Raw genomic sequence first — 15740 nt, 5'->3', positions numbered from 1 at the left:
GCTGCTCTCGACAAGCGCGGTTCGTTCGCGGTTCGATTGGTGTTCGGTCGGATTTTCTTCCTTTCGCTTAATGCGCGTGCAAAGTGGAAATTCTGACCAACCATCCAAGTGTTTGTTAAATCCGAATTATAAATAGAATGTGAATCAAAAGTGGAAATAAGTGGAAAAATTGAATTATCCATCCAGCTCCGGCAGTGAAATTGGACGTAATTTGTCCCGATAGCTGGATTCAAACCGGTGCAATCCCGGTTCCCAGACAGCTTGCATGCGTTCTTTCCTTCTGTTTCTTTCAACCACTTTCCGTTAGTGTGAAAGAATATTCTATTTGCGTATTCAGTGATGTGAGTGATCCGGGCCGCAATTTTTCCACTCCGCGTGTGTTTAAAAGTGATTCCGATGTAATTGTTCAAACGCCGCTCCGAAACACGTGTGTCCAAATCGAAAATATCAAAACAAAAACCTGTGCAAAGCTGCCGTAAACCGTCGCAAAAGAAGCAAGTGAACAATGATTATGAGGCTATTATTCGGGGTGCTTACCGTTCTATCGCTGCTGGCAGGTAAATTGTGGTGTCCGGTTGTCTACACTGCACTTAGTTGGGAGCATTTGTTTTGCAAGTAAAAAGTGATTCTGTTGTGTTTTGTGTTTTGCACAAAAAATGCAAGAGTTTCTCACAGATTAGTTGGGGAGTGTTTAAGCATATGGCGTGGGTTTGCGGTTTAATGAGCTAGTGATTAGTGTTCGATTTAGTAGTTGCGTGTAATGGAGCAAATTGTTACACCTTCACATGTCCTTCGTTTGACACATTGTTCTTCTGTTCTGTTCTGCGTTTCTGTCGGCTGCCGGCAGGGATAGGCGCCATTTTTCAGGGTGGCGTGCTGGATCTCAACTTCTTTCGCTGCATGTGGACAAAGAACTACGAGTGCCCACACGAGGACATTAAGTTTTTCCTCTACACACCGTAAGTATGGTTTGGAATTGATTTTAACTAAAAGAAAACCTAGAGCTGCTTGTCAACTTGTGATGGATTGCGCCCATTTCTGCTTGTGTAATAGATAGAAAAAAAAGAACAGTTATTTTTGTATAACTCTTTCATAATAATGCCCTCATTATGGTTTAATTAATTTCTCTAGAGAACAGGTTTTAATTGTCTATAAAATAATTAAGAACCCCCTGCTGAAATATAACTATAATATCTGACTTTTGGAGCACATCGATTCCGCTAATTTTTAACGACTTGCCACACCACACTCCAGTCTATTTATTGTCTTTAGTTTCGCTCTTTCAACTCGCTACTCAAACCTCTAGGAAAACACTAGCCACACGTGCTGCTGCTTGAGGTGTTGATTTACACCAGCTACCAAAACGGCGAAAGCGACTGTTTACGGGAATTTTTATCGAACTAAATAACAAAACAGGCTTGAGCGAAGGATAATAAAACAATCCCAGGTTCAGTAGCGGCCTCTCAACCGTGGCAGCAGCACGCCCAAGAAGAGGAAATTAACGTTGCACCTGTAAAGACAATCGACTGCATAAAATAAAGCAGAAGCAAGGGTGCGCTAGACAATAGTCGTACATAGAGCATTGGCCTATCGCGTCTATCGTGTGTTGCTTTCTTGTGTTTGCAGAATAAGCAACACACCGGGGGGAAACGTCACCAGTTAACGATGTGATGAGTTTTAATGTTTGCTGTGTGAAAACTGCAACTGCAAGTGATTAATAATATTAGTAGCTAAGGGAGTCTTTTTATGACTTTGCCAAGGGCCAAGGAATACAATTGCATCCATTAGCGCTTGGTGGTGTATAAGCGAATAAACGATCAACAGATATAAGTTCTCTTAAGGCAGCTGAAGATCATACACTCATTGTTTAAATCGATAGTTTTATAATGATTTAGATAGTGTCTTAAAAGATGAACGAACCAATGGGAAAAACTTACTTACGATGTCATTCGCAAAATGAACTTTCTTTTTCTCTAAAACAACATAAATAGGGAACTCAAGACATCGTTTAAGTTCGGCTCTCTTTTAACGGCAAATACCGGTACAACCATGTCACTCAAAAGGGTGTTTGAATGCCATTCCAAACGCCTCGCCCAACCAGGTAGCTAGTAGCGGTGTCAGTAGCTTCACCTTTGCAGATTCCTTTCCAACTTGTTTTTCGATTCCCGGGAAGCAGGAAATCCTGTTTTGCTACAAGAACTATTATTGCATGGTGTCATGGCATTTGGTATCTCTCGAAACCTGGGCAGAGCTAAAAAAGGGTCACCAAAATACGATCGAAAGCTGCGTAACGGTTTTCCACCTCAATTGCACAACTAACAACTGCACTTGCACTGCCCACGCCACGGCAGTACAAACCTTGGGGGGTGATGATCATTTGTGGGTCACTGTGCTACTAATGCGCACGGGACTGAACTGCAACGCATTGGATGCATGCATTGGGCACAGTTTGATCGAAGGGGAAGAATTTTATTACTCCTCTCCCGTCTAATGAGTGCCCTTCACGCAAACTGGTTCCGTTTTCACTTTCTACTCCCGGCCGTGCAGGCCGGATTTCCTCTGCACACGCCCCATTCGCTCAAGGACATGACAAAGCTTCTCTTTGCAGTAAGAAGCCCTCTCCCGCCAACAACAAACTAGCTCACGCACAATCAGTGAGAGTGAAATTTCATTATCATAGCAGCGTCTTGACTGCTTGTATCGTCTGCCCTTGCTGCAATTGCTGTGCCGGACGGTTGTACATTAAATTAGCATCATGCTGTCGTTCCTGTGCACCACTCGTGTTCGTTGTAGATCGATTAAAGATAATAAGGTACGCGATAATCAACATCTCCCGCGTGGTCGTTAAACGCGGCCATTGATAGCGGCTAATGGACGGTAAAAGTTGTCAGTAAGTCTTGGATTTGGAGCAGCATCGTGCAGGATGAGAGCGTTGACACAGACTCATTGTTTTATGATCAATCATTCATGAGGATCATGTTTTGCTGATTGTAATTTGAGAAAATTATACTTTTACACTTTTTTGAGGTATTTGTGTATTTTGAAGAAGTTTCTAGGTACTCGATGCATTTTTTTTTAATTTAAGGCTGTAAACTGTAGCTATGTAACATAAAACTTTACTTTAAAAATGACAATATTTACAAAGCTCTCTCTCTCTTTTGTTGGCCTACTTGGCGCGATAGAGTACTTCGCCGTGACATAGCCTGGTCAGCAACCAATATCCAGGATGCGACCTTAGTCACTGGCTGCAGCCTCCCATCCATTTAGACATCCGATCTCCGACAGATCTCGCTTCACTTGACCCAGCCATCGAGTTCGCTGTGCTGCACCTCATGTCGAACTGGGGATCGCTATCGAACACTTTCTTGGTGTTCATATCCTGCCAGCCTTCGCTACTGTCAGGATGCTTGGTTCGCCGTACAGCTCAGCAAGCTCATGGTTCATCCTTCTTCTCCAAACTCCAACACATCGCCAAAGATGGTCCGAAGGATGCGTTGCTAAAACGCGCCTAAAGCGTTTGCATCTTCCGCTCGAATGGTCCAAAACTCGTGTCCATAGAGGACCACTGGACGAATCAATGTGCGATGTATCTGACATTCACAGAGCTTTATCACTCTTTCGCTCGATTTCTACGCAGCGAAGTCTTTCATTTGAACCATGATATTCCTTTAAAACCAGTTACGCGTGTTTCTTCTATAAATCCGGAAAGTAGCACATCATTGTTAGCTCACCTCAGCGATCATGAACTTCGCCTGCAAGCGTGTTTGATCGTAAAACAATTAATTCGACACACTCACGGAAACGTCTCTCTTTTCGGGCCGGCTTCAACGCTAATTGAATGGTGATTGATTACTTTGCGAATTCCCTTTACATCTTGTAGCATCTCCGTTAGCTCTCAATGATGGCTACGCACTATTGGCACAAAGCACTTCTTGGAGTACAAAGCAAATCTTTACAGCATAGTTCACCCGTTCGAATACGACTTCCCTCCTGTTTTGCAGCGAACCGTTTATTGAAGTTTCAAGTGGACCGTTTTAATAATCGACGTAATCATATGTTTGGAGCCACGTCTGGAGTTTACTTTCCCCTTTTCCTATTGTGGTTGTGGTGCGAGCTTCTTCAACAGCTGCAAAATTCTAGCCACTCAATGCGAAACAGGGGGAAGAAGCTAACTGTATCGATCAATTAACCGAGTGCTTCCACATACCGGTTGAAGATAGGTTCGCAATAATGGTTAAGCATTTCTGTTGGATGTTGAATTCGGCATTGCCATTATTTATTAGTGCTCATTTTTGTTTTAAACACCGTAATGTCTTCATTCTGGTAGAGAAAAAGGAATTTCTCCGGAAGCATTTTTCTTGTGTTTTTAAGAAAACTTTCAATTTCGTGCGTTTGAATACAACCAACACTTAAAAAAGAAACTGTCATGTCACTATGTATTCCGAGGCGACAGTATCTCCATGGGAGAGTTCAATTTTCAAATAAAAAATACCTCTCCACACATGCACGAAACTCTCTTTACCCTTACATCCTTTTCAGTATCAAACGTTAAAGAGTTGTAAATCTCATAGCGTACAGACTGCCTATTTTTTGCACGCTCCTCTCTATGATGAGTTCTTCCTCGTACACAGTGTCACAGAAGATTCATAAAATGGGCACCATTTATGGGGAAACAGGCACCAACGGGCACACCAGAATCGTGATCCTTGCCTCACCACCGCCTGATTTAGTTAGCAGAAACCCCTGCCGGCAAGGTTAACCCGATGCAACACACGAAGATCGAGCGATCAGGCGGAACAACAACGGAAAGCGCCGGTAGAAGAAAGTCCCACTGTGTGCACTCGGCGACAACTGCATGCTGTTGTTCGTGTTTGCTTCGCTGGGCTCGTTGCTTACCGCGGTACGCGCATTGAAGTCACTAAATGGCACATTTGCCGTTGGCGGTGGGGGTTTTTCGTTTTTCCGCAAGGCGATGTGACTACTTTTCTCTACACGATCAAACGCTAACGATGCACGGAATCATCTCTTGACTGCCTTGTGGAATAGTTTCCCATGGAGTGTATGTTTTGCTTGCGTTTAAGATCTTTAAACTACCCAAGGAGCTACCGATTGAGGGCCGAGATGCCGGCTACATTCTGATGAAATACCTTATCCATCAACACCATCTCGACGCTCAATTACATCATCGCAATTAACCGGGGTGCTTTTCCGTGTGCGAGAAGGAAAGCACAAGAGATCGAAACCTCAAGAAAAGTGAAAGTCAGAAGGAACCATACGGCAGGAAATGTGTGACACCAGGGCACTATTGCCGTGCCCCCGAAGAATTGCTGCACCCTCTCTAACTGATACGATTTAAATTGAGTCATAATCACCGTCGTGCCCTTTTCGTCACCTGAGCTTTTCTTCGGGTTCGATCTACTAATAATAAAAAAATGGGTGCAAAATTGAACGGGGTCTCTCAGCTGAAGGTGCTTTCATCGACTGAGCATGCATGGAACCAACCGTCATCACCATCGTTATGGGAAAAAGGCTTGCGATCATCCGTGCATGATGCGTGCTTTGTTTCTTGCTGTTTGCATTATCACAACTGCAATCAAAGATCGCTTCCAACACGCCCAGGAAGTGTATGTCGAGGCTGCAAGTGTTACTTTCGCCCGGTGGTATGAATTAATTCTTCCCATCTTTCCACCCTTTCGCGAAGACAATTACAATGCACTGCGATGCAACAGACCGATCCGAACTTCCTTCCTTTTGTGAGTGTGATGGATAAAACATTAATCGCAAGATTCATTTGTGTTGCCGCTGGTTTGGTTGACATGTATTGTCTTACGTTAAATAAAGTGATATTTTTTCGCACATCAGTGTACCTGATTTTGTCTTTCTCTTTATACTAAAATCTTCAATCGAATCTCTAACGCATAGGTGGATATAGCCAACGGAAAAGATAATCTGTAATAACAATTACAAGCGTCGCTTGCTGCGTTGATTGTCTGCAACTTTTTTAAACCTCCCGCACATGGCGCGTGAAGCATTTTCACTGCAACGGCTGCTCGCCACCCTTCTTCCTGGGTGCCCCGGATGGAATTCCGTCACTTCCGCGGGAGATGTTTGCCGCTTGTTTTCCGGCCTTCTGGTTTCTTCAGTTACTGCCGATCGCGTGCGCTTTCGTTCGTTCTCATTTACATGCTACGGTCGAAGCCTTCACCTTGCTTTGGTGACGTTATGCTCCAACGCAGCGAGTAATGATAATTTTGGTGCAAACGGGACGGAATCTATCTTTCGTTGGGTGCAATTTTCGTTCACTTTGCACTACTTCCTACCTTCTAGGGGGTGGAAACAAAAAAAAACGATAATAAGAGCGATAAATCGACAAAAACGCTGAGCACCACTAACTATCACTAATTTTGCTTTCATTTGCATGCATTGCCACACGCCATTTAACAGAACCTTTCGGAAGGGCCGAATCATCGATATGAACGAGCCGAAGTCCATCTTCAAGGTCGGCTTCAAAACGAACCAGCAGACGGCGATCATCATCCATGGTTTCAACGGGACGCAGACGAGCCGGCACATAATGTTCCTGAAGGATGGTAATGATACAGCAAAACTCCTTGAAGCTAGAAGAAGATTACACCATTTAATGCAGTAACAAGACAAAAAATTAATTCAAAACATATAAAACACAAAAACGATTCATTTATAGGCGAAACGCTTCGCCACCGGTTGAAGCGTTTCGCGCAGAGCTTTCCGACACGTGCGCGAGCTTTTACAACTGTTCTACCTGTCTTTCTTTCGCTTTTCTCAGCCTACCTTTCGCGTAAGTTTAACGTGTTTGCAGTCGACTGGGAGGTGTTGTCGCAGTATCCGTGCTACTTCTCATCGCTTTCCAACACCAAGCTGGTGTCACAGTGTACGGCACAGGTATGAATTTAAGCTTAAAAGCACGCTTTAAGGAGCCGATTTAATTCGGAAAAATATTTTGTTTTCACAGCTTTATTCCTTCTTAACGTTTGCCGGCTGTACAAGCAAACAGATCACGTGCGTAGGACACTCCCTTGGGGCACACATATGCGGCATGATGAGTAACCATCTAACGAAAAAGCAGTATAAAATTATAGGTAATGCTTTCTTTGAATTTTATTTCATTTTAAGAAAATTTGCTACAAATATCACATCTTTTTTGCAGGTCTCGATCCAGCACGACCCTTGATAGAGAAGCATGCATCGAAAAAGTTTCGTCTAACTAGGGATGATGCCCGCTCGGTGCAGATCATACACACCAATGCTGGCCTGCTCGGGCAGAGCTCGTTTTCGGGTCGGGTGGACTTTTGCATTAACGGTGGCCAGGTGCAGCCTTATTGTGAGGGTGATCGAATTAGTAAGAATACGTTTAACTTCCCACTACTGTTTCACTGTTCAGAAGTTTTAAATGTTTAATGTCACTTCACAGAACAAGCCCGCTGTAGCCACTTTCTGAGTGTGTGCTACCTTGCCAATGCCATTCTAGCCTCCAGACCGATGCGTGCGTTCCGTTGCCCGTCCGGATGTGTGCCAGACAACCGGATACCCTTCGTGAAGTCGAACCGTGTGCGAATGAAATGGCTCACCGTCGGGCAGGATACACCGGGAAAGTAAGACAAGTTGGCGATTTTATTAGCATTCAATTTTTATGAACTGTTTTTTTCTTCTTTTGTTTTTGTTTTAGTGTGACTGGAGGATACTGTGTTCATATGGAGCAGAACATGAACTGTCCGTTTAACTAAGCAACTAATTGAAGAACTGGAATTGAGATATTGAAATTGAAGAACAACCGCAAAGGACAAGGTGCAGTGTAATTCCTAACGCATTACAAAATGAAAAATCATTTGGTTTTACAAATACCAGTATTAAAGCAAGCAACAGGGCAAGCTTAAAGAAATGCATGAGAGATGCAAGGAGGCAGTATCAATTTGCAGAAAAAAAACGAAAACAACATCATAGCTCGCTAGCATTAAGTTCGATTTATCGCTGTAAATAAACCCAAAACATCGTGTAACATGTGTTTTGCGTGGTTTTGGGCCGCTCGATTGAGAACAAACTGCACATTTTTCAGCTCAAGAACAATCATTTCAGCACATTTTCCGGAAGAAGATGGAACTTGTACGATTTAACCTCCAAGTTTCGGCTGTTTGCTCTACTACACTACTAAAACCAAACCGGGTCATGTTTCAGCTTCAACGCACGGTAAGCTTTCTGGCGCGTGTTCATTCGGTTTCTCGGTTGCTGGTTCGCAAAAATGAATTCACCCATACAGCGTGCCCCTCACGGTTTGGTTTCCCTTTTGGAGCGGTTAGGGACGGACTTCAACAATGTGCGGTTCGGGTAAGCTAGGCAAACTCACCGTCACAATGGTTGAAACGTGCTCGGAATGGGGAAGAAGTTCAATCATCCCAGCAGGTGCTGGCCAATTGCTACACCGTTTTGGCATTTGAAGAAGCTTCTTCTAGGTGTTGTTTATGTCTATGGTTTTGGAGATCTTCCTTTCCTGCTATTACCGCACACTTAATTTGTGACTTTTCGAATAGGCACACCACGCGCCGGCCATTGTCTATGTGACTATAGACACGTTTTGTTGATGGGAGAGGAAATTTATGATTTTGTTTTGAACGTGTGTATGTCCTACTTAGTGCCAATGATGTATTAGAGAGCAAGAAGTATGAACTGTCTTCACGTTGCATTAAATGTACGGTACGGCACAAAGGGCGAACACAAGAAACGAATCCTTGACCTGCAAATGATCAGTTAAGATCTTCACTGTCAAAGTGTTAATAATCTCTCGCGTAAAGAAGTTTTTCGTTTCATTCTGAAGCCCTAAATAGCAACCATTGCAGCCAGTGACATGTTGATCCGTAATTACAACGCGCTTAACACTTCTTCTTTGTTGTTGTTACCTTCTCTTTCGCTTAATCCTACGCTACCCCTTTCATGTGTCAACCTCCCTCGTTATCGTTGTAATGAATTTATCATCTCAACCGCAATTAGCTGCCAATTTGTGGCCTCCAACCGATCGCTTTCCGCACACAGACGCACCAGCACCTCACGGTCGTGCCGTTGAAAATGTTGCATCTAACGGTTTAAGCCGCGCGAATGTGCGCACTCGCTGGTAAAAAAGCAACCCTTACTACCACTGCCCCGTAACAAAGATGCGGTCTGCATGAACACACAACCCGGCCCACATCAGCGCTGTGTTCATTTGCCCGAGCCACCCGGTGGATGGCACGATGAACGCGCGGCGCGGCTACACTGCCAGCTCATGGTCATGGTGTAGAGCCGCAGCAGTGGCGGCAGGTGAAAACCTGCAGACCCAGACCGGCCCCACGACCGACTTTGATGCAGTTGTGCAGACGGACCGTTCGGCAGTTGCTTGCTAGGGCTTGGATTGTCCAGCACGGACCTGGTGGTGCCTGGTGGTCAGTCAGTCGTCTGTTGGCAGGTGTCGGGTAAAGGGCCAGCCATCGGTGTGTGGCTCCTGGTGTGTGAGAAGTGGTTCTAGGATTTTCTACTGCAAAGTGTCCAAGTGATCCAACCCAAACGTCCAGCATGGTGCTGCTAGTGAAGATCGCTCTCTGCTCGATGCTGGTCAGCGGTGGTGTAATGATTTGTAAGTGTTTGTTTTGAGCGCCTTTTTGAGAGCTATCATCGCAACCCTTCATCATCATCGAGGAAGCAGGGAGGATGCGTTTGTAGTGAGCCCCCCCCGCGTTGGAGGAAACACTGTCGTTGAAAATATTAAGTGATGTAATTTAATAGAGTAAAATTTGCTACGAGAGATTTTGCTACTTCAGGCGACGAACCCCAAATGTGGTTGTTGTCCTAAAAATTGAAGTAAAGCCTTAGTCACTGTATTAAATTTAACAGAATTAATCATTACATATGAAGTAAAGATCAAACAATCGAAATGTGTGTCTCATCTGCACTCATATGCGTGCCCTTAAACGACAATGAGCAGGAAATTGAATAAAAAATCGCGCATCTCGCAGCGGCGAACAGCAATGCAAGCGGTGTCAATTAATACAACTGCGTCTGGAGCCAACCCCAGCAACAACCAAACAATGGAAAACCATCGACACGAATCATATGGCTTTTCTTTGTGTGTGTATGTGTGTGTGCTTATTATGTGTGCAAGTGCATGTGCAAAAAAAAACACGCACAGAGAACGAGAGAACAAGTCGATCACTTTCACGGTTCACGGTTACTACCAGCCGGACCATGTGTACGCACCCGGTACATATGCACGCACAAGCATGCCTATAGCTACTACCACTACTACTACTAGTACTACTACTACTATTACTACTACATCTACTCAAGCCCGAGTTGGCGCCATGTGCCGGTGTATTGCAGGCGTTACCATGGATACTAATTTCCATCACGCTCCGTCACTAGTCTATCTTTACCGTCTGCTTACTTAATACATCCCTTCTGTGCATGTGTGAGTGTCGCGTTGCATCATCGAGCTATTCGAGCACATTTCAAGCAGTTCTGTTCTTTCGTATTATGCATTCTGGCACGAAATAATTAGAATGAAATGGTTTGAATCTTGTCTTCTGGGTTCTTTTTTTCGGCAATCTTTTTCTTTTTCTCATCACTTTCGGGCGTCTACTGCGTCTTTCTGCCTCCTACTTTGTTTGTTCTAACCTCACGCAAACTCACACCCTGTTTTCGTGGGAGCATCTTCACCATTTTCCATACATTTATCATACATTTCATCCACCAAAATACCCGCTTCATCACCATCGTGCACCCACACCTACAATGCACTCTATCTTCGCTGTCATTCGTTTTCCAAACCCCCAATTTCTTTTGAAAGCATATGATTCGATCTGGTTTTGTACGTTTTAATGGTTTGCATGGTGCGCCAAACGAACCCCTCGAACCTCCAAAACAATCGCGCGCAAAACAAAACGAAACAAACAAAAAAAAAACACACACACACCCAAACACACAAAAAACCAACCGCAAGACCAATTTATAGACGCGCAGGCACAGCATCTTCTGGCGCAGGCCCTCTACCTGGGCGATCCGGACTCGTTCAACACGACGCGGGAGGACTGCGTGTGGAAGCGGGGCAATGGGCAGGACGTTTGTCCGGACGAGGACATTAGCATCTACCTCTACACGTCCGGCATCGTGAAGGATAAGTTTAAGGTAAGTCTGGTAGTTGGTTTATTTTAGGACACGCGGCATCTTCAAGGCAACTGTGGGCAAGTTTCGGTAGATTTATCCTTTTGCGCGAGTGTCGTGTAATGGCATCGTGTACCGGTAAAACATCTAACCCAAAAGAGGACACACAACGGTTAAGCGCCGTACTCGTGTTGGGTCGTGAATCGTTTCGGTTTATTAAACCGCAGCATGCCACAACTCGTTTTTGAACGTCAAGGTTGCCTTTACTAACGTTGTGGCCTCTACCAACACGTGCAACGTGGAGCCGTAAAAGGGGAGGGTGGAAATGGACAGGGGTCTCATGTAATGCACATGACTGCAGGCTGCAAAAGGCTGCATTTTCGTACAGTCGTACAATCGCCACCACTGCACACGTCCGGCAGGGGCAGTGCACATTCACGCAATCCTGCCGTTTTGATACGTTGTTAATAACTGGTTTGATTATATTTTTTCTCCCTCCAACCTTCTTGTTAGCCAAAAGAAGCAATAAAATGCAACGCTGCTTACACCCTGGTGGTGGTGGTGGTGCGGAAGGTAGACAGACACAAGTGCTTATGCGTATGTACCGATGTACCGAGCCCCTTGAAGCCACCAGCATAGGGCTCGCTTAGCATAACTGAGGCTTGGCGCGCATAACTGTTTTGCCGCGAGCACGTGCCCGGAGGCTCCGGGGTGCGCGAAACATTACGCCATCGGGCGTTTGAAGGGCCACTGGAAAGGGCTGTTAGGGTTTTTGAAGTTCATTATCGACGCGTTCCGGGCATGTATCGGCAAACAAAATGGCATGCAAAAAAAGCTGTTTCCGGTCTGACAGGAAGGAAATTCGGTTGTCATTTTAGCTTTCATCGGCCGTTGCTGGCTATTGATGCCATGAAATGGTGATATTGAGAGCTATGTTGAATGATACATTGCAGTGTTTAATTAAAGAACACTTTAAGATACTTTAAGATACTAATGAACCTTTTCAGTTTTTTTTTTTTTCATTTTCTCTCAACCTCGGGAGTTATAGCCCCTGTCGTTATTGAGTTAAGAAGCTGAGAAAGAAAGGTTAAAAGAGGAAAACAACAGTTTGAAGAAGATCGCCCCAAAAATTGTTTCAATTTTTGTTTAATAGCTTTCTACAAAAACATAGACGAATTGACATAGAAATACTTAACTGATTGCTCACTTACTTCTAGGAGTCACTTACTCCTTTTGATGATTTTGCAGTGGGTCCTGCCATAACGAGTTGGCCGTATAGCGAGCATATCTAAATGCCCCTGCAACAAACTCTTTCACTTTTCATACAAATTATATAGAAAAACAGCTTTTCGCCTATCGACTTTTTAGTGTAACAAGTGAGTTACTCGAACGGATTAAACTCATAATGCGAGAATCTTCTGGGCATTCTTTTAAAACACATGTAATTTCTGCCACCTTGAGCATGCGGTAGCACTTTTAAAAGTGCGCTCGAATGAGTCCACTTGCACAACCATACCGTAAGTTCTTGACATAGATCTTGCCCAAGGATACTTTCCAATTGGCCAGCGTGCTCACCCACTAATTAGTGCCGGCAAGCGCACCGACAAGGCACGCATACCTCTTCCCCCCTTTCCCCACAATCAGTGTCCCACCGCATGACACGGTCAATGGAAAACACCCAACCGTCCCAAAACTGTCCACAGTCCATTTTTGTCGCGCTAGTCTAAGTAACCGGCGGGCAGACCAAAAGCACAAACCGGAAACCCTTCGCATCGGAAGTGACGTACGGTGTGGGTTTGCGTGGAATTGCTGCGCATGAATCCAATAGGTGGGCAACGTGTTGAGCATACGCAAGTGGCAAAACTTAACGCACACGGTACGCTACAAGTGCTGGTGAGTAGTGGGAGGTGCTGAAAAGCAAGGAGACATACCGAGTGGCAGTTATTAATATGCATTCCCTTATTGAGTTTCCCCTCCAAGCGCTACCGCCCTCATGATCATTCGTCAACAGTAGATCGGTCGCGGCGGGTTCACCAGTTTATTAACCTCAATTATCGAACCGCAACGGTGCCTTCGAAAGTTGTGTTTTGTTTTGCATATCGTGTTACCATCACCACCACCACCACCACCTAACATCCGTGGCCTATTGGCCCTGATCAATGTCAGGCACGGTGGTATTCTGCGGTTGGCACGCAGATTAGGCCGTGTTTTGGTGCTCCTACTTCAAAACTTCCACACGTTATCAATGTTGCTGTGACACAGTTCTAGTTCTAAGCTACCCGGTAAACTCGACAAGGCCGTATGTTATTCTAACTCTCCCCTCCATCTCTCTCTCTCTCGCACTCTCGCAGTTCGATCATCGGCTTCGGGACTGGTTGAACAACACCGAATGGGATCACTCGAAGGAGAACATCATACTGATACACGGGTACGCCGGCGGTGATGATACGCTACCGATTGCCGTTCTGCGAGATGGTAGGTGTGATGCTAGACGCTAGACAAATGACCTGAATAGTAACGCACTGTTTTTTTGATTAAATTTTTGCTACAGCTTACATCAATCATGGCGGCTACAACGTGTTCCTTGTCGATTGGGGCGCCCTCTGTCAGCCACCGTGCTATGTGGCCGCGGTTTACAATATACGGCCGGTGGCAACCTGCCTGGCGCAGAGCTTGATGCAGTTAAGAGACCTTGGATTGCCGGTGGAGAGGACGACCTGCGTGGGACACTCGCTCGGGGCACATATCTGCGGACTGATGGCAAATTATCTCAACTTCCGAATGGAACGAATTATTGGTAATGGACAAAGTTGCATATGTTATACTGTCTTTTTGACTAAATCTTTTATACCCTCTATCATCAGCACTGGATCCAGCGCGGCCACTAATTAAACCGGGCGGAGTTAACCGACTCGATCAGGGCGATGCCAAGTACGTACAGGTCATACACACGAATGCTGGCCACTACGGCGAAGGAGGCCGCGTCGGACATATCGATTTCTGCGTAAACGGTGGTAGGCGACAACCATACTGTGGGAATAGCACCAGTAAGTATCTCTGGAGCATATGCTTTCTTAGAGCTATCAGTAACACTCAAACCCTTTTGCTCTCTTCCAGACATTAATCTGTGCAGTCACATATGGGCCATCTGCTACCTGGCCCAGTCACTGTACGAAGGTCACGAGCCGATGGCGGAGCCCTGCAGTCGGCGCTGTCCGTCCTCGGCGATACTCGGGTCGGGCGTTCGGCAGGGACGCCGACGGTTCGGCTACGCGATGGGTTACGCCATACCGATGGGGCTGAAAACACCACCAAAGTAAGACTTGAGTCTACAAAAATAAGCGGCATTTCTGTGTGAAGATTTCAAAATGTGAATTAGAACAGCTAAGGAGCTTGAATAGAAGACAGTCTGGTACAAAATAGTAGTTACAGAGCTACTCCAACATATCCAATTATCGATATTCAACCTACTCCCTTCGCGGATACGTCAAGGCCGCGAAATTATAAACTGCAAGACTTTACTACCACTTTAACGACAGCAAGATCATCACTAGCACCTCCTTCCATCCAAGCTTAAGCAGCTCTGCAGGACACCCTGCCTCTAACTACCTCGCTTTCGAGCGTAACGGTTTTTAGGGGCAAAAGGTTGAGGGAAAAGCATTCATTGCAGATGCATACACAAGCACATGATCGTCCACCGTGCCGCAGCATGCCGTCTTAAAACCGCCTCACAACCTCATTAACCGTATGACCATATTCTTATTCTCATTCGCAGTGCCTCCGGCTCGTACTGCATAAAGGACAATAATCCACCGTTCTGCCCATCGAAACCATCGATGCCGGGCGATCAGCGATGCTGCATATAGGCGCACGAGTGCGAAGCTAGAACGAACGATTGCTAGCTGCAACTCATACGTCGATCGATTCCCATCTTTGGAGTGATTGAATGAAGAAGCGATCGTTCATTCGTGCACGCATACAGGCAATGCACTGTCAGAATATTAAGTCAATTCTAGCTATTAAGACACCCATCTCATCTCATTTTACGCGGTTCGCATCATCTCAACCGAGTTCTAGTGTACGTTTGTTCATAGCAGTTCACCACACCACAATATCACATCACCATAACACCCCAACCAATCTCACGTACTGCGATGGGAGGAAATTCCCATCATCGCCAATGAGGAAGTTATAATTACGGCTGCAGATTTTCACTGCAAAAAAGGCAAATAAATAAATAACTCTTTTGCGAAACGATTTGTGGTAATTTTCCATGCTGGTAGGGTTGTTTTGTCGGCCGAGCCAGAGTGTTGCATTCTGGGTGGAATAGTAGTAATTGACGCAAACGTCAGAAGCCTTCAATGGTTTATCTTCAACGCACATTTAATTACAAGAAACCTGTGGCACTCGGTTTGTTGATGAATGTTGTACGGTATGTACGTCTTTAAAACGTTGAGATGTTATAAAAAAATAGAAAAAAGCACGAAAATTTCGTGTTTCAAAGTTAAGGTTGTTCCTCTTTCTATTCTTCTCTTCACCTGACTGCACGATAAAATAATCAAATATGTTTAAATGCA

At 45.1% G+C, this 15740-nt stretch overlaps 2 protein-coding genes across 2 annotated transcripts; both read left to right on the top strand.

The window, feature by feature from the left end:
- The first annotated feature begins 15 nt into the window (after positions 1 to 15).
- Positions 16 to 7976, top strand: LOC121598108 (phospholipase A1 member A-like). The gene is made up of 8 exons (XM_041924684.1): positions 16 to 557; positions 848 to 959; positions 6445 to 6590; positions 6806 to 6921; positions 6992 to 7118; positions 7187 to 7378; positions 7451 to 7631; positions 7706 to 7976. The coding sequence occupies exons 1-8, from the start codon at positions 506 to 508 to the stop codon at positions 7761 to 7763; spliced, it is 984 nt and encodes a 327-aa protein (XP_041780618.1). The 5' UTR covers positions 16 to 505; the 3' UTR covers positions 7764 to 7976.
- A 1442-nt stretch (positions 7977 to 9418) lies between these two features.
- Positions 9419 to 15408, top strand: LOC121596478 (phospholipase A1-like). The gene is made up of 7 exons (XM_041921488.1): positions 9419 to 9640; positions 11015 to 11187; positions 13515 to 13638; positions 13715 to 13960; positions 14028 to 14210; positions 14281 to 14479; positions 14939 to 15408. The coding sequence occupies exons 1-7, from the start codon at positions 9580 to 9582 to the stop codon at positions 15027 to 15029; spliced, it is 1077 nt and encodes a 358-aa protein (XP_041777422.1). The 5' UTR covers positions 9419 to 9579; the 3' UTR covers positions 15030 to 15408.
- Positions 15409 to 15740: the final 332 nt, after the last annotated feature.

Source organism: Anopheles merus, chromosome 3R, assembly GCF_017562075.2.
Source record: "Anopheles merus strain MAF chromosome 3R, AmerM5.1, whole genome shotgun sequence".
NCBI classification, from domain to species: domain Eukaryota; kingdom Metazoa; phylum Arthropoda; class Insecta; order Diptera; family Culicidae; genus Anopheles; species Anopheles merus.
This window is presented reverse-complemented; position numbering and strand designations above follow the sequence as displayed.

What these genes read in the sequence shown, in the direction of transcription:
- LOC121598108 (XM_041924684.1), top strand. Translation starts at nt 506, where the DNA reads ATGATTATGAGGCTATTATTCGGGGTGCTTACCGTTCTATCGCTGCTG. An exon ending in TTGTGAGGGTGATCGAATTA is followed by an intron (nt 7,379 to 7,450) that starts GTAAGAATACGT and finishes GTCACTTCACAG; the next exon opens with AACAAGCCCGCTGTAGCCAC. An exon ending in GGGCAGGATACACCGGGAAA is followed by an intron (nt 7,632 to 7,705) that starts GTAAGACAAGTT and finishes TTTTTGTTTTAG; the next exon opens with TGTGACTGGAGGATACTGTG.
- LOC121596478 (XM_041921488.1), top strand. Translation starts at nt 9,580, where the DNA reads ATGGTGCTGCTAGTGAAGATCGCTCTCTGCTCGATGCTGGTCAGCGGT. An exon ending in CCGAATGGAACGAATTATTG is followed by an intron (nt 13,961 to 14,027) that starts GTAATGGACAAA and finishes CTCTATCATCAG; the next exon opens with CACTGGATCCAGCGCGGCCA. An exon ending in ATACTGTGGGAATAGCACCA is followed by an intron (nt 14,211 to 14,280) that starts GTAAGTATCTCT and finishes GCTCTCTTCCAG; the next exon opens with ACATTAATCTGTGCAGTCAC.